This window comes from Schistocerca serialis, chromosome 6 (assembly GCF_023864345.2).
Source record: "Schistocerca serialis cubense isolate TAMUIC-IGC-003099 chromosome 6, iqSchSeri2.2, whole genome shotgun sequence".
Lineage (NCBI taxonomy): Eukaryota > Metazoa > Arthropoda > Insecta > Orthoptera > Acrididae > Schistocerca > Schistocerca serialis.
Window position 1 is genome coordinate 198513762 of NC_064643.1, and position 25777 is coordinate 198539538.

The 25777-nt window shown below is 42.7% G+C and overlaps 1 protein-coding gene across 1 annotated transcript in view; it reads right to left on the bottom strand.

Moving 5' to 3' along the window:
• Window positions 1–25512, bottom strand: part of LOC126484746 (probable cytochrome P450 6a14) — a 75224-nt gene extending 49712 nt beyond the window's left edge. The window contains exons 1-2 of the mRNA XM_050108340.1: window positions 25296–25512; window positions 1393–1631 (exon numbers count right to left, since the gene is read on the bottom strand). Coding sequence (XP_049964297.1) covers window positions 1393–1631; window positions 25296–25512 — 456 coding nt within the window. The remainder of the gene's footprint in view (window positions 1–1392; window positions 1632–25295) is intronic.
• Window positions 25513–25777: the final 265 nt, after the last annotated feature.

The following is a 25777-nucleotide window of genomic DNA, read 5'->3' on the forward strand; positions in this document are numbered from 1 at the left end:
GTTCAAATCTTCCGTCGACCGAGAATTTTAACTTTTTATTTTCAGTTTATGTGACAAACTCTTATGTTTTCATCACTTTTTTTGGAGTGATTATTACATCCACAAGAAAACCTAAATCGGGCAAGGTAGAAGAATCTTTTTACCCATTCGCCAAGTGTACTAGTTAGGTGGGTCGACAACATATTCCTGTCATGTGACGCACATGCTGTCACCAGTGTCGTATAGAATATATCAGACGTGTTTTCGTGTGGAGGAATAGGTTGACCTATGACCTTGCGATCAAATGTTTTCGGTTCACATTAGAGAGGCACGTCCTTTCGTCAACTAATCGCACGGTTTTGGGGTGCGGTCGCAAAACACAGACACTAAACTTATTACAGTGAACAGAGACGTCAATGAACGAACGGACAGATCATAACTTTGCGAAAATAAAGAAAGCAAAATTTTCAGTCGAGGGCAGATTTGAACTAAATACCTCCCGTTCCGTAGCTGTTCACGCTAACCACGGGACCACGGCGCCCCTCGCCTCACATTCCCCTTAATATTGCCTATCTTACGCATGGACGACCCAGTTTGTATATTTTGTTTATTTTTTCATAGTTCCACACAACTTCTTCCTGTTTTCTCGATTGATCTGTGTTCAGTTTTTCAAGGCCTATCCACTGTGCCAACTTATAACTAAATCTGAGGGGGGTGCGATGGGGAGGTTCCCTTGTTAGACTGATGACGCCAGGTCACTACAATTTACAGAACTTTGAAATCTTTTCTGTTACGTTCAGATCCATGGACAGAAGTTTCATTGGAAAAGAGGTCACTACAGTGGACACAGTGTTAACATTTGTAGGGGGAAGATTATACACTGAATAACGGATGTTAAAACCATTTGCAACGTGATTCAATTGCTGAGGTGTGTCAGCTTTCATATAAGTGTACAACAGCTTGTCCACTGTAAAGGAAGAAGTGTGGAGCCTGATGCTTCTCTTAATTGACTTGCAGAAAATGCTATAGAGCTCATTAGGCACCTCACAGCTCAGCTTTTGTATACGCCAACGAAAAGTAAAACACAGTGAAATTAACCTGATCACAAATGCATGAAATAAAACTGGAAAAACTCTCAATGTGAGCTATCGGCGCATGAAGGAGTACTGGTTAATTCCTCGGTTTCAGCAGAACCATTTTGCAATGTACTATTTGCCCATGACACAACAGTTTTTGGCTTCGGTACTTCAATAACTTAATACCTACTACTTCTCTCCAGAGAATGCCAAATGCTACTCTTTTCCAGTTTACAGTTTGGTGAACACAAGGCTGTAATGAGCATCGTCGATAGCAAAGTTCCCGTAACTATTCTCCTAGACCATAAGTAACTTCATCTTTGCAATAAACACTTACCTGAAACATATTCTTCAGCTTCCCACTGGTGAATAAGGGGCTGAGTTTGTTGCGCAAATGCCGCCATCTTTCGCCCTTCATGAAGAACAGTTGATTCTCCAGTACCGGTTCCTTGAAGGGGAGACGTTCTCGGTCCATGAAGAAATCAAAGTCTTTGACGAATACTTGACGAATGAGTTCTGGATCGATGACTAGCAAGCTGGGAGTCCGTTTGCGATAAATCCCTACGTAACGCTTATCTGAAACAAATATTGACATCTGTTTTGTGAGTCAAATAAACAAATGTGTACTCATTGTGGACTTCACATTCAAAAAGCTGATCACAACTGGGAAAATTATAAACGGGAAGAGAAAAGATGATTAATCACTGTAAATGAACATCAAAATTTTTCACAACCTGACTTGCACTCTGTAAGTAGAAAACTTGTAGTAATCTACTTCGAAAAGACACTTGAATCATCGTAATGAATAACAGTACATTAGATCCAATATATAGAGCATGTCAGAGTGTTTACATATGTAGTGGTGAAACTAAGAAGCGATATGAAATGGTACTGGAAGAGAAAAGGAGAATGAAAAACTTACATGTAATGAAAGGATTTTAGGAAGTTCACTTAATCTCTGAATGAAATGACACATAAGGTAACAGCGTGACAAGATCTAGAATATTGCCCCAGCGTTTAGAGTTCTATCAAGTAACCACGACGGAAAACATCTAAAGAAATCAGAGGCGCGCTGCTAGGATCGTAAAAGGGCAGCTTAGCCCCGGCGATAGTGCAACAGATATACTCGATATACTCGGGAAGCTTAAATGGGAGCACTTGGGAGCTTGACATTCTCGCAAAACCCCGTTGACTAAATTTAGGGGATTATTTTTCGAGGAAGACCATGGGAAAATTCTGCTTTCGCAGTCGCATATCTCTGGTAGGGATCGTGGGAACTACGTAAGAGAGCTTAGGGTGCTTGCAGAGATAAGTTGACGATCATTTCTCTTCCGCTCATAACGCCAACTGAGTACAACAAAGTCGCTGATATTGACAGATAGACTACTTATGGTACTCTAGAGAAGACCAGAGAACTAATCTGCCTGTATCTTGCAAGTTCAACATCAAAAGTAAAATTTCTTAGGAAAAAGTAAAATTCCTTCGTAAAGTCTCTGGGCCTTCAGACATATGTACTAATTTTCGACAATGAGACAGTCTTTCCCCCATTCGCCTCCCCCCCCCCCACCCCCAGTCTCCCTCCCCCTCTTCCTGCTGTTGTTTGACTAAATTCTGGACGGAAATTACGAACGCAAAATCAGTGTTAACTGCTTATCCTTCGCTGATGACCTAGAAACTAATATTAAGGCTAAGACTGAAATTAAATATGTCAGAGAAAAACTCAGCAAGGTAGCGACACTGAGAAAACCCATTACTTTGAAATCTGCGTCAAAACTTCGTTTATATTTACCCCGTTATTGGTTGCGAACATCGGTAAAGACATTACATCTCACTGTAAAGTTTATTTCAGTCAATACTTACGGGATTATTTTTGGTTATACCGGTTTAGATTGTATGCTGTGAGTCAGTATTTCATTGAGGCTATTACTAGAAGAGCATTGACCGACATAAACTTTGTACTACATCAAAGCAGCACGGAAGTTCCATTGAAGATAAAATAGCGGATTGCTTTACAAGCATCCTTCTTCGGATTCCTTGGAGAAGTCATCAGAATTAGAAAATAGCACAAATTTAGAAACAGCCACCAAACTTCGAAAGACATTGAGAATAGCGTGAAACCACTTCAACAAAAAAAGTAATTCTGTCCAAACAAAAACTGCAGTATAAGGAAACAGTTCTTTAGCAGGAAGCAGTAAATCCATAAAAGGTAACAAAATATAATGCCCTGCGAGAGAGAATTGAATTCGGATGAAGCGGAGAAGTTCACGCAAGTGATGTTTGAAATTCTATGGCAATATTTATAGGGTGGTCAATAATAGACTCCCAAAAGATGACTCAACGTTATGAATTCAAAGAGGCGCAAAATCAGTTAGGGGCGATTTTCATGCCATAAATATCGCAGAGGAAAGGCGTAGTAAACTGTCTAGCCTTTGGAATACTGGTTACAAACCACAGATTCATGGAGAAGCTTAAGAAGAGAATTGTATAGTTGTGGGCAGAAAAATGAAACAAAAAATAAATAATAGTGAATACGTGAAAATATTTTGGTAGGATAATAGGCAGAAACCGTCAAGCCAGTTACCAAATTTAAAGGCGCTCTGTACGCGGACAAAACGAAAAATGAAGAAGGTACGAAGTATACTCTATCAAGCAGTATATAGCGCCTTCCGGAGTATACACAGGTAAATATTTCAGTCACATTTGCAATATCTTAGTGAGCATGGCGCATTATCTTAGTGAAGTTAAAATCTTAATGGCACAAAGAGGCCACTTAGATTTTGATTCGCATGGGAGAGTCCGTCCATTGTATGTAATCTCTCCAAATAAACTTTTAAAGTAACAGCGCCTTCCACACATTTAATGTAAAACAGAGTATATGAGTTTGTCTGTCAAAGTGCAATGCCTGAGGCTTTCAGTGACTACTGTAGCAGTATCTTATGGAAAAACCTCTCACAAAATGCAAAGAAATTCAGAACATAATGTGGCACCAAAGTTAGTGTCCAGACGTTCATGAAGACGCAGAAACTGAAACTGGGATTAGCAAAGCACAAGCAGAAATGCTAAAATCTGTTTTCAAATTTTTCTTCGCAAAAAGAAGATACAAGACGACTCTTCCAGATCAGTTCTTGCACCACTGCAAAGATGGGTGATATAGATATTAGTGTCAGATATTAGAAGCAACTGAAGTCGCAAATACTGAACAAAGATCCAGAGCCCAGAGGAATCTCTATAAGGTTCTGTACAGAATCTGCACTGAGTTAACACCTCCTTTAACCATAAAATCCTCACACCTAGAAGAAAGCAAAGGTCACACTCATCTACAAGACGGGTAGTAAACGTGATTCATAAAACAACTGCCAATTGACATTCATCTGTTGTAGAATCTTTGAGCATATTCCGAGGTGCAAAGCAATTCCGTATCTCGAGCAGGATGGCCTTCTCTGTGCCACCCAGCATGGATTCCGAAAACATCCATCATGCGAAACCCAACTCGTACTTTTCTGACATGACATCCTGAAAGCCGTGGTTTAAGGCAATGAGATAAATGCTTTATTTCATGAGTTCCGAAAAGCATTTGACTCAACACCACTCTAACTGCCGGCCGGGGTGGCCGAGCGGTTCTGGGCGCTACAGTCTGGAACCGCGCGACCGCTACGGTCGCAGGTTCGGATCCTGCCTCGGGCATGGATGTGTGTGATGTCCTTAGGTTAATTAGGCTTAAGTAGTTCTAATTTCTAGGGGACTGATGACCTCAGAAGTTGAGTCCCATAGTGCTCAGAGCCATTTGAACATTTTGAACCACTCTAAGTCTTGTTAACGAAAGTACGATCGTATAGGGTATCAAGTAAATTTGCGACCGGATTAAGGATTTCTTGGTGGGAAAGACGTAGGAGAGTCACTGGCTTATTCCCGGCGGGGCCAGGGATTTTCTCTGCCTCGTGATGGCTGGGTGTTGTGTGCTGTCTTTAGGTTAGTTAGGTTTAAGTAGTTCTAAGTTCTAGGGGATTGATGACCATAGATGTTAAGTCCCATAGTGCTCAGAGCCATTTGAGCCATTTGAGTCACTGGCAGATGTAGAAGTAACTTCAGGAGTGCCCCAGGGAAGTGTGTTAGGATCACTGCCGTTCATATTGCATATTAATTGCGTGGCAGACAAGTTTATAGTAGCTTCAGATCTTTTGCAAATGACGCTGTTATCTATAGTGAAGTATTATCTGAGTAAGGCTCCACAAATATTTTGTCTGGCTCTGATGGTATTTGAAAGTGGTGCAAATTTTGGTAGTTTGCTTTAAATGGTGAAAATGTAAAATTCCGCGATAACTTAGTATCCTATGACTACAATATCTGTTTGAAAGTGGTGCAAATTTTGGCAACTTGTTTTAAATGTTCAGAAACGTACAAGTGTGCACTTCATAAAACGCAAAAATATCAGTGAGTAACAACTGGGATCACTCACCTTCTACAAATACCTGGACTCAACACTTTGTAGGCGCGTGTAATGAAGTGATTATATACGTTCAGTAGTAGATGAAGCAGGTGAGAGACATATTTTCATTGGCACGATACAGGGAAAATGTGATGAATCTATAAATGAGACTGCTTCCAAAAAAACCTGTGCTACTGATCCTCGAATATTGTTCGAGTGTGTGGGACCTATACGAAGTACACTCTCCAATCACGTTAATGCGACCACCTGTCAAAAACCTGTGTAACCAGTTTTTGAAGCGCGGACCGCTGCGAGACGAGCAGGAAGACTGACAGTGAGGTCCTGGAAGATACCGACTGGTATGTGGATTCATGCCAACACCATTTCCGTAGCCAGCTGCGCCAGGTTTCTCGTTTCCGTGGCGCGAACATCCTGAACGACGTGGTCCCACGGATTCTCGATTGGGTTTCAATCCGCGGAGTTTGGTGATCAGGGGTGTACGGTTTACTCACCTTGGTGCTCTTCGAACCACGCACGTACTTGCCTAAGTGTGTGGCACATTACATTGCTCCGCTAGTAGATGCCCTCGTCCTGAGCAAAAACAATCTGCATGTAGGGGTGGAGATCGACCCCAAGTATAGATGCTTACTTGTGTTGATCCATTGTGTCTTTCAAAATGACGAGATGACACCAAAACATTCCCCAGACTACAACGCTCTCTCCCTCGTCAATAATTTCTCACAAGAACTATTTTTGTTGTGCTTTGTACGATTAGGGTCGTGATAGGAGCTCTGAAATTCACACCAACGCATTGGCTGTCAGTACTCGTCAATACTGCCCCTCTAAATCTCCGAGGACAACAAGCAGTAACATATGAATGGATTAAACTCAAAAGATCCAGACGCCTACCTATTCATGAAACATTAAACAACTTACCAATCACTCGATTAAAATCTAGAGAACCAGTCTAGATAAACGCTGGCCAACTCGTCCTAGAAAGCTATAATCTAAGAGATGAATGGCGAAATCAGTGGACGGCCTTCCATAGTCATAAGAAATTAGGCGACATATGTCCGACCTTCCAACTGCCTGAAATGAAACAGCCAGGAAAAATACGGATCTTCCTCAACCGTATGAGAACTCGCCACTCCGTGAGCAAAGCAAAGCTACACAAGTGGGGACTTACCGATGATGATTAGTGCGACTGCGGAACATCGGAACAAGAACACATTTTGCACGAACGCCCAAGAAGAAAATTGCGGGTACCTGCAGAGACTTTGCAGAAGCAACTCCCGCAGCAATTAACTGGTTAAAGTCCTTGGTTATCGAGCTAAGATGAAAAATGGATCGTTCAACTTCTTCTGTCTACTGCCGGTTCTCCAGCTTCGTTTACTTCCTGTGCATACATATTTTCTGCATATATATTACATTATATCAACTCAATTGTATGTACTTTTAAAATACTTTTAATTCTGTAAGCCACTCGCTAAATAAATAAATAAACTCTACCTCCTCTGGCCTGGACCCCTTTGGTTTATGCTGCCCTGTGGGGTCCGCTGTTTTTCCAAGATTTAGCAATGTTTGTGTTAAGTTGGTGGCGGGGATGCCCCTTCTATCGCCACAGTCGTCGGTTAACCTAAGAGCGTCTGTGAATAATGTAAACTTTGTTCTATGTGTTACCCTATTTTAACTGTTTACATATCGTATTTTCTGAGGCCGAGATTGAGGAACACCCCAGAATTTCCCTCAATGTGCTTGGAAAATCGCCAAAAAATTACACTCAGGCTGGCCAGTATGCCAGACCGACGATTGTTAATCCGCTGCGTATATCCCATCCGGTTCTAGTTCACCTCCCTGTCTCGTAAGCTAGTGTACAACGTACTATTACAACCTAACGCGCAATGCGTTAGGTTATAATACTGGGTCTACTATAGTTCAATTCTTTCATCTTGGCGGCTCGCGCATGCCCGCCCAGGCGCGGGAGATTGCTGCGTTGCCAGTTGCACACGACGCACGCGCCAAATAGAAGCAGCGCCATAGTATAGCATAGTTCGCAAGCTTACGTTTAGGGGGGAGCGCGCAGTTCATGAAGTAAAGCCACCACGGCCACATTAACTCTTTCGCTGCCAGAAAGACGTGCTCTCTACATTCCGCGCTGTGCGCGATTTTGTCACTGCACTGCTCGCCTGTGAAGACACATCGTGTTCCGACTGCTTTGACACTCTTACCATTCGATTCCACAAAAACTATTTGGCCCAAAAATTAGATTTTTACACATCTTCTTGACTGATACCTTCCCCCCATAAATGACTTAATTTTGTTTCGATGTTCAACTCAGTTATTATGCAGCATCAAATATAGTAAACCATTGCACGAAATTTTGAAGAGTTTGCAGAGGTAAAAGTCCATAGAGTATACTTTCCGTATGGTCGATTTTAATTGCCACAATGTTGAGAATGAAATGTGGACAAGATACCTAAATTTCATATAAAATGTACTGTATAACAATATCTCATTTAAGTACCACATAGGTGTCGTATGCAATATTGAGAAATATTCCATCTTTCGCGACTGTAACAAAAGTTTTATTTACACTGAGCACGTTTGGCTTTATTTTAAAGCAATTCAATCAATCAAAAGGAAGTAGACAAAACACATTAAACAAAACTGTGGACTTACAAAAACATTAGGACTTGAATATACCGTCTATCAGTGAAGTACTCTGAGCGATGTCAAATATAATTTTTGTGTGTGGCACACACAAACATCGTTTATTTGCTAAACCACTGATCAGCCAACACAAACGTTGACTATTGTGTTACCGCAGCACAAAACTACGAAAGGTGATTTGGCAATGGAGGAGACAAAATACTGTCCACTGAAGATGCTTCAAAAGAGAGAAACGCGTCTGGTCTAAATAAGTCGCTTATTACAGTTGCAGAAGAGGAATGCATTTCAGTACCATCGGTAAAACTGCGACTGTGGAACAAAAACAAGAAAGAGAACATGAGTACCATTGTGTATGTGCCATACCTTTCCTTGATTGAAGTGCTTTAAAATAAAGCCAAACGCGTCCGGTGTACATAAATCTTTTATTACAGTCGGGAAAGACGGAATATTTCTCAGTATTACATACGACACCTATGTCCTACTTAAATTAAATGAGATATTGTTATACAGTAAATTTTATATGAAATTTAGGTATCTTGTCCACATTTCATTCTCAACATTGTGGCAACTAAAATCGACCATATGGAAAGTATACGCTATGGATTTCTACCTCTGCAAACTCTTCAAAATTTCTTGCAATGGTTTACGACATTTAATGCTGCATAATAACTGCGTTGAACATCGAAACAAAATTAAGTCATTTATGGGGGGGAGTATCAGTCAAGAAGACGTGTAAAAATCAAATTTTTTGGCCAAATAGTTTTTGTGAAATCGAATGATAAGTGTGTCAAAGCAGTGGGAACACCATGTGTCTGCACAGGCGAGCAGTGCAATGATGACAAAATCGCGCACAGCGCGGAATGCGGGGAGCACGTGTCTGCAGCAGCGAAAGGGTTAATGAAGAGACAAAGCACTAGAAATTTCAAAAAATTGCATTCAAACGAATATAATTCGTGATGTAAGGCACTTCGATATTGTTTTTAAATAATGAAAATATTAAACACCGGTTTTTTTTTTTTTTTTTTTTTGGTCGTTGTGTTCGGTCGTCGCAAGACATCCTGTTCAAGTTCGGTGGTTGATCCTTTCACTCAGTTTTTTTATTACAGAGGCCAACCGGCTCTCTGGCCGAACACGCTGAGCTACCGTGCCGGCAAATAGTAGCCAAACACCTTCACCGTTACGCTAACGCACCTCGTGTGACTACATAACGCCATGAGGAGTATAACGCGTCACGCAAAATACTGACATAACACTGTTGGTATGACTATGAATTACTCCCGCTTCGTCGAAGTACAATAGGAAATAAACAATTACCGCTGTTATTTATTGCGAAAAAGCGGTTCGTGAGATTGATACAAACACCTTTCCTTGCTATCACCTGAATTAGGAGTCTTATTGCTTGTTTGGTTTAATTAATTAATAGAATATGAAGCAATTGGTATAAAGAATGCTTTTTCCAAACTTTCTATAAAAGAAAGTCTGCTATCAAGACAATGCTTTTGTTCTATTACTTTATTTATGACTGAACGTTTCTAAAACTGAAGACACTCGTCCATGCTCTGCACTGCAGTCGAGATCTGGCAACGTCGTTCTCTGTTCATTGGCTGACTGTGTTTTGTGACGTCAGATGCGCAGAACGAACCTAAACTCGGCCGCCAACATAAATGACGCGCACTTTAGTAGCGTAAAAATTCGTAATAATTTTAAACGAATTGAAAAGACATATACAGTCAAAAAAAACTACACTTCTATTAAGTATCTGGATATTGTGAAAATTTTCTTCCCTGTTAGTCCATATGGAAATTTCTGTCTGTTGCTTGAACTCGATTACATAACACCACAAGAAATTACTGTACGATAAGAATGGTCGCTTGGGCGATCTAGTTCACTCAGCGTCGTTGTACCCTACGGATATACTACACTTAAGAGCCAAAGAAACTGGTACACCTGGCTAATATCGTGTAGGGCTCCCGTGAGCACATAGAAGTGCCGCAACACGACGTGGCATGGACTCGAGTAATGTCTGAAGTAGTGGTGGAGGTAATTGAAACCATGAATCCTGCAGGGCTGTCCATAAATCCTTATGAGTACGAGGGGGAGGAGATGTCTTCTGAACAGACCGTTGCAAGGCATCCCAGATATGCTCAATTATGTTCACGTCTGGAGAGGCTGATGGCAACGGAAGTGTTTAAACTCCGAAGAGTGTTACTGGAACCACTCTGTAACAATTCTCGACGTCTGTGGTGTTGCATTGTCCTGCTGTAATTACCCAAGTCATGCACAATGGACATGAGTGGATGCAGGTGGTCAGACAGGATGCTTACGTACGTGTTATCTTTCAGAGTCGTATCTAGACTATCAGGGGTCCCATATCACTCCAACTGCACACGCTCCGCATCATTACAGTGCCTTCACCAGTTTGAACAGTCCCCTGCTGACATGCAGCGACTATGGATTCATGAGGTTGTCTCCATACCCGTACACGTCCATGCGCTCGGTACACTTTGACACGAGACTCGTCCGACCAAGCAATATGCTTCCAGTCATCACCAGTCCAACGTCGCTGTTGACGGGCCCAAGCGAGGCGTAAAGCCTTGTGTCTTGCAGTCATCAAGGGTACACGAGCGGACCTTCTACATCTACATCTACATTTATACTCCGCAAGCCACCTAACGGTGTGCGGCGGAGGGCACTTTACGTGCCACTGTCATTACTTCCCTTTCCTGTTCCAGTCGCGTATGGTTCGCGGGAAGAACGACTGTCTGAAAGCCTCCGTGCGCGCTCTAATCTCTCTAATTTTACATTCGTGATCTCCTCGGGAGGTACAAGTAGGAGGAAGCAATATATTCGATACCTCATCCAGAAACGCACCCTCTCGAAACCTGGCGACCAAGCTACACCGCGATGCAGAGCGCCTCTCTTGCAGAGTCTGCCACTTGAGTTTATTAAACATCTCCGTAACGCTATCACGGTTACCAAATAACCCTGTGACGAAACGCGCCGCTCTTCTTTGGATCTTCTCTATCTACTCCGTCAAACCGATCTGGTACGGATCCCACACTGATGAGCAATACTCAAGTATAGGTCGAACGAGTGTTTTGTAAGCCACCTCCTTTGTTGATGGACTACATTTTCTAAGCACTCTCCCAATGAATCTCAACCTGGTACCCGCCTTACCAACAATTAATTTTATATGATCATTGCACTTCAAATCGTTCCGCACGCATACTCCCAGATATTTTACAGAAGTAACTGCTACCAGAGTTTGTTCCGCTATCATATAATCATACAATAAAGGATCCTTCTTTCTATGTATTCGCAATACATTACATTTGTCTATGTTAAGGGACAGTTGCCACTCCCTGCACCAAGTGCCTATCCGCTGCAGATCTTCCTGCATTTCGCTACAATTTTCTAATGCTGCAACTTCTCTGTATACTACAGCATCATCCGCGAAAAGCCGCATGGAACTTCTTACACTATCTACTAGGTCATTTATAAATATTGTGAAAAGCAATGGTCCCATAACACTCCCCTGTGGCACGCCAGAGGTTGCTTTAACGTCTGTAGACGTCTCTCCATTTCGATCATGTTTCGTTGAATGGTTCGCACTCTGACACTTGTTGATGGCCCAGCATTGGAATCTGCAGCAGCGGTCAGGTTGCACATCTGTCACGTCGAATGATCGTCTTCAGTCGTCGTTGGTCCCGTTCTTGCAGGATCTTTTCCGGCAGCAGCGATGTCGGATATTTGATGTTTTACCGGGTTCCTGATATTCACGGTACACTCATGAAATAGTCGTACGGGAAAATCCCCACTTCATCGCTACCTCGGAGTGCTGTGTCCCATCGCTCGTGCGCCAACGTTCAAAACTCACTTAAATCTTGATAACCTGCCACTGTAGCAGCAGTAACCGATCTAACAACTGCGCCGGACACTTGTCTTATACAGGCGTTGCCGACCGCAACGCCGTGTTCTACCTGTTTACATACCTCTGTATTCGAATGCGCATGCCTATACCAGTTTCTTTGGCGCTGCCCGTAATCGCGATGTGATTGACACGCGTAATCACACTTCCATACTTATCAAGAGGTCCGAAACGAATAATACGGTCTGCTGCCATCCTGCATTAACGTCGTACGTTCCAGCAGGTATTTATCCCATAGGCTAGGGGTGATGCGGTTCTGTAACATATCTGTGTACCGCAACGTTAGTCACAAAGTTAACTTCGCTTATCGTTAATCCGTTACTAAAAAGGTAATGCCGTTCAACGTTAAAACTTTACTTTACTGTAGATCTAGCGCAAGTGACAGTTAATCATTCACTCGTAATAGTAAAATTCATGTTGATGGTTTTAGTGAAACGAGCAAGTGGACTAAAACTTTTACCGTTGTTTCGGACCTCTTGATAAGTGTGGAGGTGTGATTACACATGTCAATCACATCGCGATTACGGGCAGCATGGGGTTCACGCCTAAGCCTCAGGACGTGCGCTAGCAGCGCATGTCGGGTGTTTCAAGCGTCAACTTCGCGTCTCAATATCTCGGGACGTAATGGGAATATTGCAGTGCAATCAGCGCCATTGTGTATGTGCTTTGTCATGCTATGGATTGCTGAAGAAAAAATATAGGAGGTGCATTTAAAAAAAAACATAAGTTTGTGTTAAAAACACATATGCTTTCGTTTTAGAATGTTTCCAAATATGTACATTCATGGGCCCCAGCCCTACATTGATACCCGTGAAAGTCGTTTTCCAATAGCTGTTATTGTTCCAGAGATATTTTGGGTGGACACGATAGCTGGGACACCCTGTATATTGAAGAAAGAGGAGCGTTGTTCTGGTCTGAATAGTTTTCTTACTACCTCTATCAGGCTACGGCGCATTGTACTTCATCACAAAAAAAAAAAAGGTTCAAATGTGTGTGAAATCTTAAGGGATTTAACTGCTGTCATCAGTCCCTAAGCTTACACACTACTTAACCTACATTATCCTAAGGACAAACACACACACACCCATGCCCGAGGGAGGACTCGAACCTCCGCCGGGACCAGCCGCGTACTTCATTACGTCACGCGCGTATCTCATAAACGATGGTAAATGATCTTCTGTAACTGAAATATCCTCAAAATTTGTCTGTACTGCCTTGAAACATCCTATACAGTAATGTCGTACAGTCATTCGTTTAATTGATAAACCCACGCAGAACAGCGCTGAAGCCACTGGCTATGAGAAATGCATACGCTAGGAGGTGTTCTTCAAAAGTGAGGTGGCTTACTGGTGAATAGCGCAGTCTGCCACTGTTCGCGGGGGAGCGTAGGCGGCGTAACTCGTAAGCCGGGTCGTATATCACTGAGACAAGCTAGTCAGCACACAGCTTTCACACCGACCCGGTACAGTACTTCTCTGTTCATCACTCGTTTTAACCTATCTCAACTGTATACATTTAACCCTTGAGTGCGACCTGAGAGATTAAGTGCAAAGCCTGTTACTGTGAGGAAATATTTGTGTTGTATTGCTACCGCACAGATAACATTCATGTTACATTTTAATTAGGAACATGGCGATCCGTTTCGGGAGTATTTCCCCGATCCTCTCAAATGTGATGCCTGAACCTCAACCACTGTGGAATCTAGCTCGATTAAACGATAGACAACGTACTCAGAGACTTTATATTTTACTAGCTGCAGTGTTCGGCATTGCCCGTGATGCTTAATAATTGCCACACAAAGAAATTAGACCTGCGCTTTATTGACACTCATACTAAAAACAAGCCGCATTGGAAATATCCGTCGCTTTAAACCGAAGGACATTTTTTGGATGACTGGATGTCAACGGAATGCGACGAATGAGTTCGTCTTCATCCGTTTGAAAAGACGATTAGTTGCGCTACCTGTTGTTACATTTTGCGATAAGTATCTCATTGTGTTTTTCGAGAATACATCTTCCACTGTTTCAGCTCTGTTTTCACTTTTTCAGATATGTCTGTGATTACGTCACTGTTTGAGAATTCTTCGGTTCTCTTCGATCTTTTGGTCGGCCGCCGACCTACCGATCTAGTGATTTTATTGGAAATGTATCCACCACCTGCATTATGGCACTGTGGATTTTAATAATAAAAATAACTGTGTAACGCGGCCTAAAGTATCTTCTACGGTATATGCCATATGTAATAACGGCAACTAATCAATGGTTCAAATGGCTCTGAGCACTATGGGACTTAACATCTGAGGTCATCAGTCCCCTAAAACTTAGAACTACTTAAACCTAACTAACCTAAGGACATCATACACGTCACTGCCCGAGGAAGATTCGAACCAGCGACCGTAGCGCGGTTCCAGACTGAAGCGCCTAGAACCGCTCGACCACAGCGGCCGGCAACTAATCAATAAATATGAGTTTGCAGTCATGTCAAATTATTTTTTTCTAATATATATATATATATATATATATATATATATATATATATATATATATCGGCCAAGAGTTTTTTTGGTAACAACCTTTTCCATTTATATATTGCATACATATACACTCCTGGAAATTGAAATAAGAACACCGTGAATTCATTGTCCCAGGAAGGGGAAACTTTATTGACACATTCCTGGGGTCAGATACATCACATGATCACACTGACAGAACCACAGGCACATAGACACAGGCAACAGAGCATGCACAATGTCGGCACTAGTACAGTGTATATCCACCTTTCGCAGCAATGCAGGCTGCTATTCTCCCATGGAGACGATCGTAGAGATGCTGGATGTAGTCCTGTGGAACGGCTTGCCATGCCATTTCCACGTGGCGCCTCAGTTGGACCAGCGTTCGTGCTGGACGTGCAGACCGCGTGAGACGACGCTTCATCCAGCCCCAAACATGCTCAATGGGGGACAGATCCGGAGATCTTGCTGGCCAGGGTAGTTGACTTACACCTTCTAGAGCACGTTGGGTGGCACGGGATACATGCGGACGTGCATTGTCCTGTTGGAACAGCAAGTTCCCTTGCCGGTCTAGGAATGGTAGAACGATGGGTTCGATGACGGTTTGGATGTACCGCGCACTATTCAGTGTCCCCTCGACGATCACCAGTGGTGTACGGCCAGTGTAGGAGATCGCTCCCCACACCATGATGCCGGGTGTTGGCCCTGTGTGCCTCGGTCGTATGCAGTCCTGATTGTGGCGCTCACCTGCACGGCGCCAAACACGCATACGACCATCATTGGCACCAAGGCAGAAGCGACTCTCATCGCTGAAGACGACACATCTCCATTCGTCCCTCCATTCACGTCTATCGCGACACCACTGGAGGCGGGCTGCACGATGTTGGGGCGTGAGCGGAAGACGGCCTAACGGTGTGCGGGACCGTAGCCCAGCTTCATGGAGACGGTTGCGAATGGTCCTCGCCGATACCCCAGGAGCAACAGTGTCGCTAATTTGCTGGGAAGTGGCGGTGCGGTCCCCTACGGCACTGCGTAGGATCCTACGGTCTTGGCGTGCATCCGTGCGTCGCTGCGGTCCGGTCCCAGGTCGACGGGCACGTGCACCTTCCGCCGACCACTGGCGACAACATCGATGTACTGTGGAGACCTCACGCCCCACATGTTGAGCAATTCGGTGGTACGTCCACCCGGCCTCCCGCATGCCCACTATACGCCCTCGCTCAAAGTCCGTCAACTGCACATACGGTTCACGTCCACGCTGTCGCGGCATGCTACCAGTGTTAAAGACTGCGATGGAGCTCCGTATGCCACGGCAAACTGGCTGACACTGACGGCGGCGGTGCACAAATGCTGCGCAGCTAGCGCCATTCGACGGCAACACCGCGGTTCCTGGTGTGTCCGCTGTGCCGTGCGTGTGATCATTGCTTGTACAGCCCTCTCGCAGTGTCCGGAGCAAGTATGGTGGGTCTGACACACCGGTGTCAATGTGTTCTTTTTTCCATTTCCAGGAGTGTATGTTTCAAATCAGGTTACGATATCTTGTGTAGGCAATGATTTTTTCTTGTCCTGAAGGCAAAGCGTGCAGAATAAAACTGTAGATTTGTATGAATTACAAACAAACAAACAGACAGTCTTCTTTGTATATAAAGATAATTAATGTTCAAATGTGTGTGAAATCTTATGGGACTTAACTGCTAAGGTCATCAGTCCCGAAGCTTACACACTACTTAAACTAAATTATCCTAAGGACAAACACACACACACACACCCATGCCCGAGGGAGGACTTGAACCTCCGCCGGGACCAGCCGCACAGTCCATGACTGCAGCGCCCTTAGACCGCTCGGCTAATCCCGCGCCGCGATAATTCATGCTAAAGGCAGAAACTGAAGTTTCAAACTTAAGTAATGGGTAAGAAAATGTTGCGTATCAACGTGGCACGTGGTGGTGGTGTCTTTAGACCTGGCAATCTTAGTCGCATTTCTCCTGAAGACGGTCAAGATACGTCAGACCTGCTTATCAGAACGTGACTAGTTGTATGGGACTCTCCATCTCTCAGAGCAAGCAGGCATTGTGAAAACGTGTACTCTGGTAAAACTGCTGCTGCCGAGGTCCACTGCTTTCCTGCAGTCAACAAAGTACGGATAACAGGGCTCACAGTCAACTAGCTGGCACTGTCACAGTGGATGCACTATCCACAGTACGACATTTCAGAAATGGCCAACAACGTATGAGCTGCATACAACCTATAACCATCTTGAAACTTCCTGGCGGATTAAAACTGTGTGCCGGACCGAGACTCGGCAGAGCACTTGCCCGCGAAAGGCAAAGGTCCCGAGTTCGAGTCTCGGTCCGGCACACAGTTTTAATCTGCCAGGAAGTTTCATATCAGCGCACACTCCGCTGCAGAGTGAAAATTTCATTCTGGATACAACCATCTTACTAATCGGGCACATTATCCAAAGATCTGTACGAGTAAACCTGAAACTGCAGCTCACTGGGCATACAGAGATTAGCGTGGGTGCAGGAACATCAGCATTTTCCCCTCGGAACACAGGGAAAGACCGTCTGGACTGAAAAGTCGCGGCACACGTTGGTACACGCCAAAAGAATGATTCTAGTACGTCGTACAGCATACGGTATGAGGTTTCCCTCTAGTCACCAAGATACAAACTAAGCCGATGGTGGTCTGTGTATATGAATTTTCTATAGTGAACAGATCTGATGTAGATGTTTATTAGGTATCCCATCCTCACAAAGTGTTCGTGCAGCGTATGGCGAACACTCCATGGAGCTGGCAGTAGTTGCAATGTTTGACTGACTTCACAGCTGTTACGTACATTTGTCTTTCTGTCGATAGATGTGTAAATATGTTAAGTCCTGCTCTGACTGCTCACCGTGAAGTTTACTCCACAGTCAAGATTGAGTGTGGGCCGCAAATGCTCCCATTTTTAATAGAGACCATCCCACAACAAATCATAAGGGGCAGTAACTCCCTTTCGAAAGCAATCTTTCAATTGAACTTCTCATTAGTGATCGACACTAAAATACGCGATACGCTACGATTTACCAGTAGCTCACAGAATTCCATGTGTAATGCATTGTGACTATGATAGTGGGAAATGAGTCGTGCGCTCCTGTCGTGTTATCTTCTGAGAACTTGATACGGGTTTGTTTGCAATAGAATTTAACCTGACAACAACCTCTGAACTGTAGAGAACAAGCGCCACAGATGCACGTATGCGTTCGCTACTTGTTTGCTACATTCACAGTGAGAGGCAAGAATCGACTACAGAAGGTGAAAAACAAAACCCGAGCTCGCTTTCAAAACTAATGTAGTGCAGTTATTGATCACTTGAAAGTGGTAATTGGGACCGAAATCAGCTGACTGTGCAAGATGTGTAACACGGTCTACTGGCCCTGTCGGGCCATAGAGTTCCGACCGACCGCCGTGTTATCCGCTGCCAATGGCGTCATTTGGATGCGATTTGGAGGGGCACTGGATCATCAAACTACACTCCCAGCCACTGCCAGCTTCCCAGGACTTACGAGGAGAACAATGCAAGTGCCATAACTCGATTTCGCAGAAACTTCGGTCAGTGGAAGTAAAGACAAAATAAGCGACCACGTTTCTCGTCTTTTCCGTAGTCGACCTTCTCTGAGGAATCGGCCATCGAAGTTTTCGAAGTACCTCAGATGCCTTGTAGCGCACGATAAGCTCAGCACAACTGGGGGCTAGCGTCGTGGCCTCTGACTTTCGTGTCCCGTGTTCGAAATCTGATTACTGTTTTTATTTATTTCATTTTTTCATTTATCTACTCATGTACGCAGGAGGTTACTACACGAATGTTTCTTATCAAGTTGGAGTATATAAAGACGTTATATTAACTGTAATAACAACTGGGTTACGCTACATGTGTCATACATTTATTTCTTGATGTATGAGTATATGCTATTTTCTGGATTTACAATCTTTTTAAATTATCATGTTCTTATACTCCATTGTTATATCAATTCTTTTGTTAACTCTTGTAATTTATTCTTGTTTATTCTTTAGGAAGATGTGGTGCATTTCCTTGGGGGATACCGATCATAAAAATATATGAAACATAGTAATTCCAAACACCAGGAACATCGCGCAAAGGCTTTGCCACAGCGACATTTCTTGATATGAATCTCGCTCGGGAAAGAAACGTCGTTAACATTGCTGAAGACTTCACGCGTTGGCAATAATTTCGCGGCAAAGCACTTATAAAGGATCACTTTTCCAAAAAGTGGCAACTGATTGAATGAATCAAGTTACGGTACAGGAATTTCACCGAAAAGAATTTCAAATTATTTCCATGCAGTTATTGTGTACTGTTTTTCATTCACTATACATACAATTAGTAGGTGAATAAGGTCAACGTTATTACAATATACGCGGGAAAACATTCGTGCAGTAATCTTTTACGGACACGGGTTGATAAAATAAAAACAAAAATAAAATTAAAAATAATAATCAAGTTTCGAACACGGGAGGATAAAGTGTTAAGCCGTGACACTGGCCACTGTGCCAGCGCTGTGGTTGAACTACACCACTGGCCATTAAAATTGCTACACCACGAAGATGACGTGCTACAGACGCGAAATTTAACCGACAGGAGGAAGATGCTGTGATATGCAAATGATTAGCTTTTCAGAGCATTCACACAAGGTTGGCGCCGGTGGCGACACCTACAACGTGCTGACATGATTAGATTAGATTAGATTAGATTAATACTAGTTCCATGGATCATGAATACGATATTTCGTAATGATGTGGAACGAGTCGAATTTTCCAATACATGACATAATTAGGTTAATTTAACAACATACTTAAGTTAATATAACAACTTTATTTTTTTGTTTTTCTTTATTTTTTATTTTTATTTTTTTAATATTTTTGGTTTTTTTCTTAATTTATATCTAAAAATTCCTCTATGGAGTAGAAGGAGTTGTCATTCAGAAATTCTTTTAATTTCTTCTTAAATACTTGTTGGTTATCTGTCAGACTTTTGATGCTATTTGGTAAGTGACCAAAGACTTTAGTGGCAGTATAATTCACCCCTTTCTGTGCCAAAGTTAGATTTAATCTTGAATAGTGAAGATCATCCTTTCTCCTAGTATTGTAGTTATGCACACAGCTATTACTTTTGAATTGGGTTTGGTTGTTAATAACAAATTTCATAAGAGAGTATATATACTGAGAAGCTACTGTGAATATCCCTAGATCCTTAAATAAATGTCTGCAGGATGATCTTGGGTGGACTCCAGCTATTATTCTGATTACACGCTTTTGTGCAATAAATACTTTATTCCTCAGTGATGAATTACCCCAAATATGATGCCATATGAAAGCAATGAGTGAAAATAGACGTAGTAAGCTAATTTACTAAGATGTTTATCACCAAAATTTGCAATGACCCTTATTGCATAAGTAGCTGAACTCAAACGTTTCAGCAGATCATCAATGCGTTTCTTCCAATTTAATCTCTCATCAATGGACATACCCAAAAATTTGGAATATTCTACCTTAGCTATATGCTTCTGATTAAGGTCTATATTTATTAATGGCGTCATACCATTCACTGTACAGAACTGTATGTACTGTGTCTTATCAAAATTCAGTGAGAGTCCGTTTACAAGGAACCACTTAGTAATTTTCTGAAAGACAGTATTGACAATTTCATCAGTTAATTCTTGTTTCTCAGGTGTGATTACTATACTTGTATCATCAGCAAAGAGAACTAACTTTGCCTCTTCATGAATATAGAATGGTAAGTCATTAATATATAATAAGAACAACAAAGGACCCAAGACTGACCCTTGTGGAACCCCATTCTTGATAGTTCCCCAGTTTGAGGAATGTGCTGATCTTTGCATGTTACGAGAACTACTTATTTCAACTTTCTGCACTCTTCCAGATAGGTACGAATTAAACCATTTGTGCACTGTCCCACTCATGCCACAATATTTGAGCTTGTCTAGCAGAATTTCATGATTTACACAATCAAAAGCCTTTGAGAGATCACAAAAAATCCCAATGGGTGGTGTTCGGTTATTCAGATCATTCAAAATTTAACTGGTGAAAGCATATATGGCATTTTCTGTTGAAAAACCTTTCTGGAAACCAAACTGACATTTTGTTAGTACTTCATTTTTACAGATATGTGAAGCTACTCTTGAATACATTACTTTCTCAAAAATTTTGGATAAAGCTGTTAGAAGGGAGATTGGACGGTAATTGTTGACATCAGATCTATCCCCCTTTTTATGCAAAGGTATAACGATAGCATATTTCAGTCTATCAGGGAAAATGCCCTGTTCCAGAGAGCTATTACACAGGAGGCTGAGAATCTTACTTATCTGTTGAGAACAAGCTTTTAGTATTTTGCTGGAAATGCCATCAATTCCATGTGAGTTTTTGCTTTTAAGCAAGTTTATTATTATCCTAATTTCAGAGGGAGAAGTGGGTGAGATTTCAATTGTATCAAATTGCATAGGTATGGCCTCTTCCATTAACAGCCTAGCATCTTCTAATGAACACCTGGATCCTACTATATCCACAACATTTAGAAAATGATTATTAAAAATATTTTCAACTTCTCACTTTTTGTTCGTAAAGTTTTCATTCAATTTGATGGTAATACTGTCTTCCTGTGCTCTTGGTTGACCTGTTTCTCTTTTAATAATATTCCAAATTGTTTTAATTTTATTATCAGAGTTGCTGATTTCAGACATGATACACATACTCCTGGATTTTTTAATAACTTTTCTTAATATAACACAGTAGTTTTTATAATTTTTGATAGTTTCTGGGTCACTACTCTTTCTTGCTGTCAGATACATTTCCCTTTTCCGGTTACAAGATATTTTTATACCCTTAGTAAGCCATGGTTTGTTACAAGGTTTCTTACGAGTATATTTAACTATTTTCTTGGGGAAGCAGTTTTCAAATGCATTTACAAAAATGTCATGAAATAAATTATATTTTAAATTGGCATCAGGTTCACGGTACACCTCATCCCAGTCTAACTGCTGTAGGCTTTCCCTGAAATTTGCAATTGTTAAATCGTTGACTGAATGTACTACTTTGGAGGACTGTTTAGTATTGCTGAATGGAGCTATGTCATATATTGTAACCAGCTGTGCACCATGATCAGAAAGACCATTCTCAACAGGCTGAGCATTTATCTGGTTAAACTTATCTTGGTCTATAAAGAAGTTATCTATCAGTGAGCTGCTATCCTTTACCACCCGAGTAAGAAAATCAATAACGGGTGTCAAATTGAAAGAACCGAGTAATACTTCAAGGTCATTTTTCCTATTACCCTCTTTCAGACAATCTACATTGAAGTCCCCACAAATAATAATTTGCTTCCCCCTGTCTGACAGATAGCACAACAAGGAGTCCAAATTTTTCGGAAATAGATGAAAATTTCCTGATGGGGACCTATATACAGTTACAATTATAAATGTGCCTTTATTTAATTTAAGCTCACAGGCACATGCTTCTATATGTTTCTCTACACAAAACTTTTTTGTTTCTATACTTTTTGCACAATGATAACTTTTGACATATATGGCAACTCCTCCTTTCTCCATATTTTCTCTCATTACATGTGCAGAGAGCTTATAACCACTTACATTTACCTTACCCATATCAGTAACAATGTGATGCTCAGACAGGCATAGTATATCTATTTCATTCTCAGCTTCTAAATCTTCTAAACAAACCAGAAGCTCATCTACTTTATTCTTTAAACTCCCAATATTTTGATGAATATACTTACATTATTTTTAATTATTCTTTTATGAGAACCTTTCCTTATTCTAACATTTGCAGTACTCTCCTGTCTGAGTTTCTCATTGTGCTTAGGCCTAGTTCCTATACCAGTGGTCACATGGTGTTCAGAGAGGCAGATTATGTCAACTGGGTTGGGTGACTTTAATTCATCAATGCAATTACCTAGGACTGAGATACTACTTGGTGGAGATAAAATTTCTGGTGATTGGTGAAAATTTATAATTGATAGCTGTGATTGGTGATCCAATGTGCTAGAATTGTGCTGTTTAATTTCTTTCCTAAACTGAAGATTTGTTTCAATCCTGACCTCTCGTAGAACTTGACATCTTTCTGTCTTACCTATCCTAAAAAAGGTGCTGCTCCAACACCTGTAACCACTGGTATTTTACCATTCATGGCAGTGCCTCCCCCCCTTAAATTTCCTGCTATTACCCCAGCCAGTTTCCCCTTCCCTTTCCTGTTGAGATGTAGGCCGTGCCTGGTATAGTCCCACCTACTGAGATAATCAACAGGAACCACACCAATATGAGCCCCCGCACCCGACCCAAGCAGCTGTTCCAACTCCAAATTAACTCTCCCAACAGAAGAGTTCAAATGAGGCTGGTCATGGCGTCTCAGGACAGATACAAATTCAACATTGGTGTGTCTCGATGCCTGACCCTCCCACAATAACCACGGTGTCTTCCCTGGTAAATTCTTTACAGAGTGAACCTAAATCCTCTGTCACCTGATCCAGACTAGCACTTGGTTTGAAAAAATTTGTGACCTGGTATTCTGGTCCTAATTCCTCCTGCAGAAGTTGGCCTACACCTCTGGCATGAGAATTGCCTAACAACAAAACTTTCTTCCTTTTCGATGACTTTCCTACATTCTTTTTCAATTTCCTATTGAAAGTTTGTTGTGTCCTGTCTACACCTACCTCTGCTTGAGGCTCACCAGTTTCTAACTGAAGCAACAGGTCAAACTTATTTTTGACATTCACCACAAAACTGTCAGACTTAGTTCTAGGCCTGTTCCTTCTGTTACCTGTTGCCACTTCCCACCTCTCTTTGCCCTTCTCCCTCCTTAACCTGTCCAGATCTTCCCTAGCCTGATCTAGCTCATCCTGAAGGGCAGCAATTTTCCCCTCCTGTTCCACTATCTTCCTATCTCTGCTGCAAATCCTACATAACCACTGATGAGCCTGATGAGGAAAGTTTCCAACAGATTTTTCATACACAAACAGCAGTTGACTGGCGTTGCCTGCTGAAGCGTTGTTGTGAAGCCCCTTGTAAGGAGGAGAAATGCGTACCATCACGTTTCCGACTTTGATAAAGGTCGGATTGTAGCCTATCGCGATTGCGGTTTATCATATCGCGACATTGCTGCTCGCGTTGGTCGAGATCCAATGACTGTCAGCAGAATATGGAATCAGTGGGTTCAGGAGGGTAATACGGAACGCCGTGCTGGATCCCAACGGCCTCGTATCACTAGCAGTCGAGATGACAGGAATCTTATCCGCATGGCTGTAACGGATCGTGCAGCCACGTCTCTATCCCTGAGTCAACAGATGGGGACGTTTACAAGACAACAACCATCTGCACGAACAGTTCGACGACGTTTGCAGCAGCATGGACTATCAGCTCGGAGACCATGGCTGCGGTTACCCTTGAAGCTGCATCACAGACAGGAGTGCATGCGTTGGTGTACCCAACGACGGACCTGGGTGCACGAATGGCAAAACGTCATTTTTTCGGATGAATCCAGGTTCTGTTTACAGCATCATGATGGTCGCATCCGTGTTTGGCGACATCGCGGTGAACGCACATTGGAAGCGTGTATTCGTCATCGCCATACTGGCGTATCACCCGGCGTGATGGTATGGGGTGCCATTGGTTACACGTCTCGGTCACCTCTTGTTCGCATTGACGCCAATTTGAACAGTGGACGTTACATTTCAGATGTGTTACGACCCGTGGCTCTACCCTTCATTCGATCCCTGCGAAACCCTACATTTCAGTAGGATAATGCACGGCCGCATGTTGCAGGTGTACGGGCCCTTCTGGATACAGAAAATGTTCGACTGCTGCCCTGGCCAGCACATTCTCCAGATCTCTCACCAATTGAAAGCGTCTGGTCAATTGTGGCCGAGCAACTGGCTCGTCACAATACACGAGTCACTACTGTTGATGAACTGTGTTATAGTGTTGAATCTGCATGGGCAGCTGTACCTGTACACGCCATCCAAGCTCTGTTTGTCTCAATGCCCAGGCATATAAAGGCCGTTATTACGGCCAGAGGTTGTTGTTCTGGGTACTGATTTCTCAAGATCTATACACTCCAATTGCGTGAAAATGTAATCACATGTCAGTTTTAGTATAATTATTTTGTGCAATGAATACCCGTTTATCATCTGCATCTCTTCTTGGTGTAGCAATTTTAATGGCCAGTAATGTACTCACTCGCTAAGAGGCACAAAGTGTGCTCAGTAAAAGATATAGTACCCACACCTAAACAGAAACGCGTGTTCGCTCATTTTGAGCACTCTTCCACTCAATGAAGCTTCTGGGAAATCGGGTTATGGCACTTGCCGTGTTCTCCTCGTTAGAACCGCTACATTGCGCTCATATAGCACCTTAACTGGCATCAGGAGGCTGAGTGCACTTGCCTCCAATCCTTCCACCAGGGAAAAATCTCTGGCAGTACCGGAAATTGAGTTATGGTCGTCCACATAGCTGTCAGACATACTGACCATTTAGCTAAGGGGGCGGGGAAGGTGCGTAGAACTGGTCTCATTAGTACAGACAAATAGGGGAACAAGGGCTTCAGCTACGACATTAAAACCGCGAAAGGCCCCTTCTGCTGTCAATGCTCTTACGTCCATTTGGAGCGTGTTCTCACCTCTAAACCGTTGGTACATCTCGTCGAGGTCATCGGCCAAACTCTGGGTGCCGAGAATGCTCTTGCGGGTGTTCCCAAACGGCGTCCAGGGCCAGAGCTGCGGCACGTCCCTGGTGCTCCAGTAGATGTAGTGCCTGTAGTAGCACACCCACAACAGCACCAGCACCGCCAGCGCCGACAGCACCAGCTCTCTCGGGCACCACTCCACACCCTCCATCAAGTCGAGCCTCTGCTGCGGTCAGCGGATGTCGGGACTATGCAGATTCTGAAAAGAATGAGCACCAGATGCATATAACCAAGAACCTGCGAATGAACCATTTAAAGCTTCGTTCTAGACGCAGTCACTTTCTTAGGAAGATGTAAACGTCAGCTCCTCCTGTGGTTTTCCTCAGTCACTTCACTTGAATGCCGAGATGGTTCCCTCAACAGCTCTACACAATATGGTCAAAACTCTACGGTTGCTTCACTGAAGGCTTTCTGTG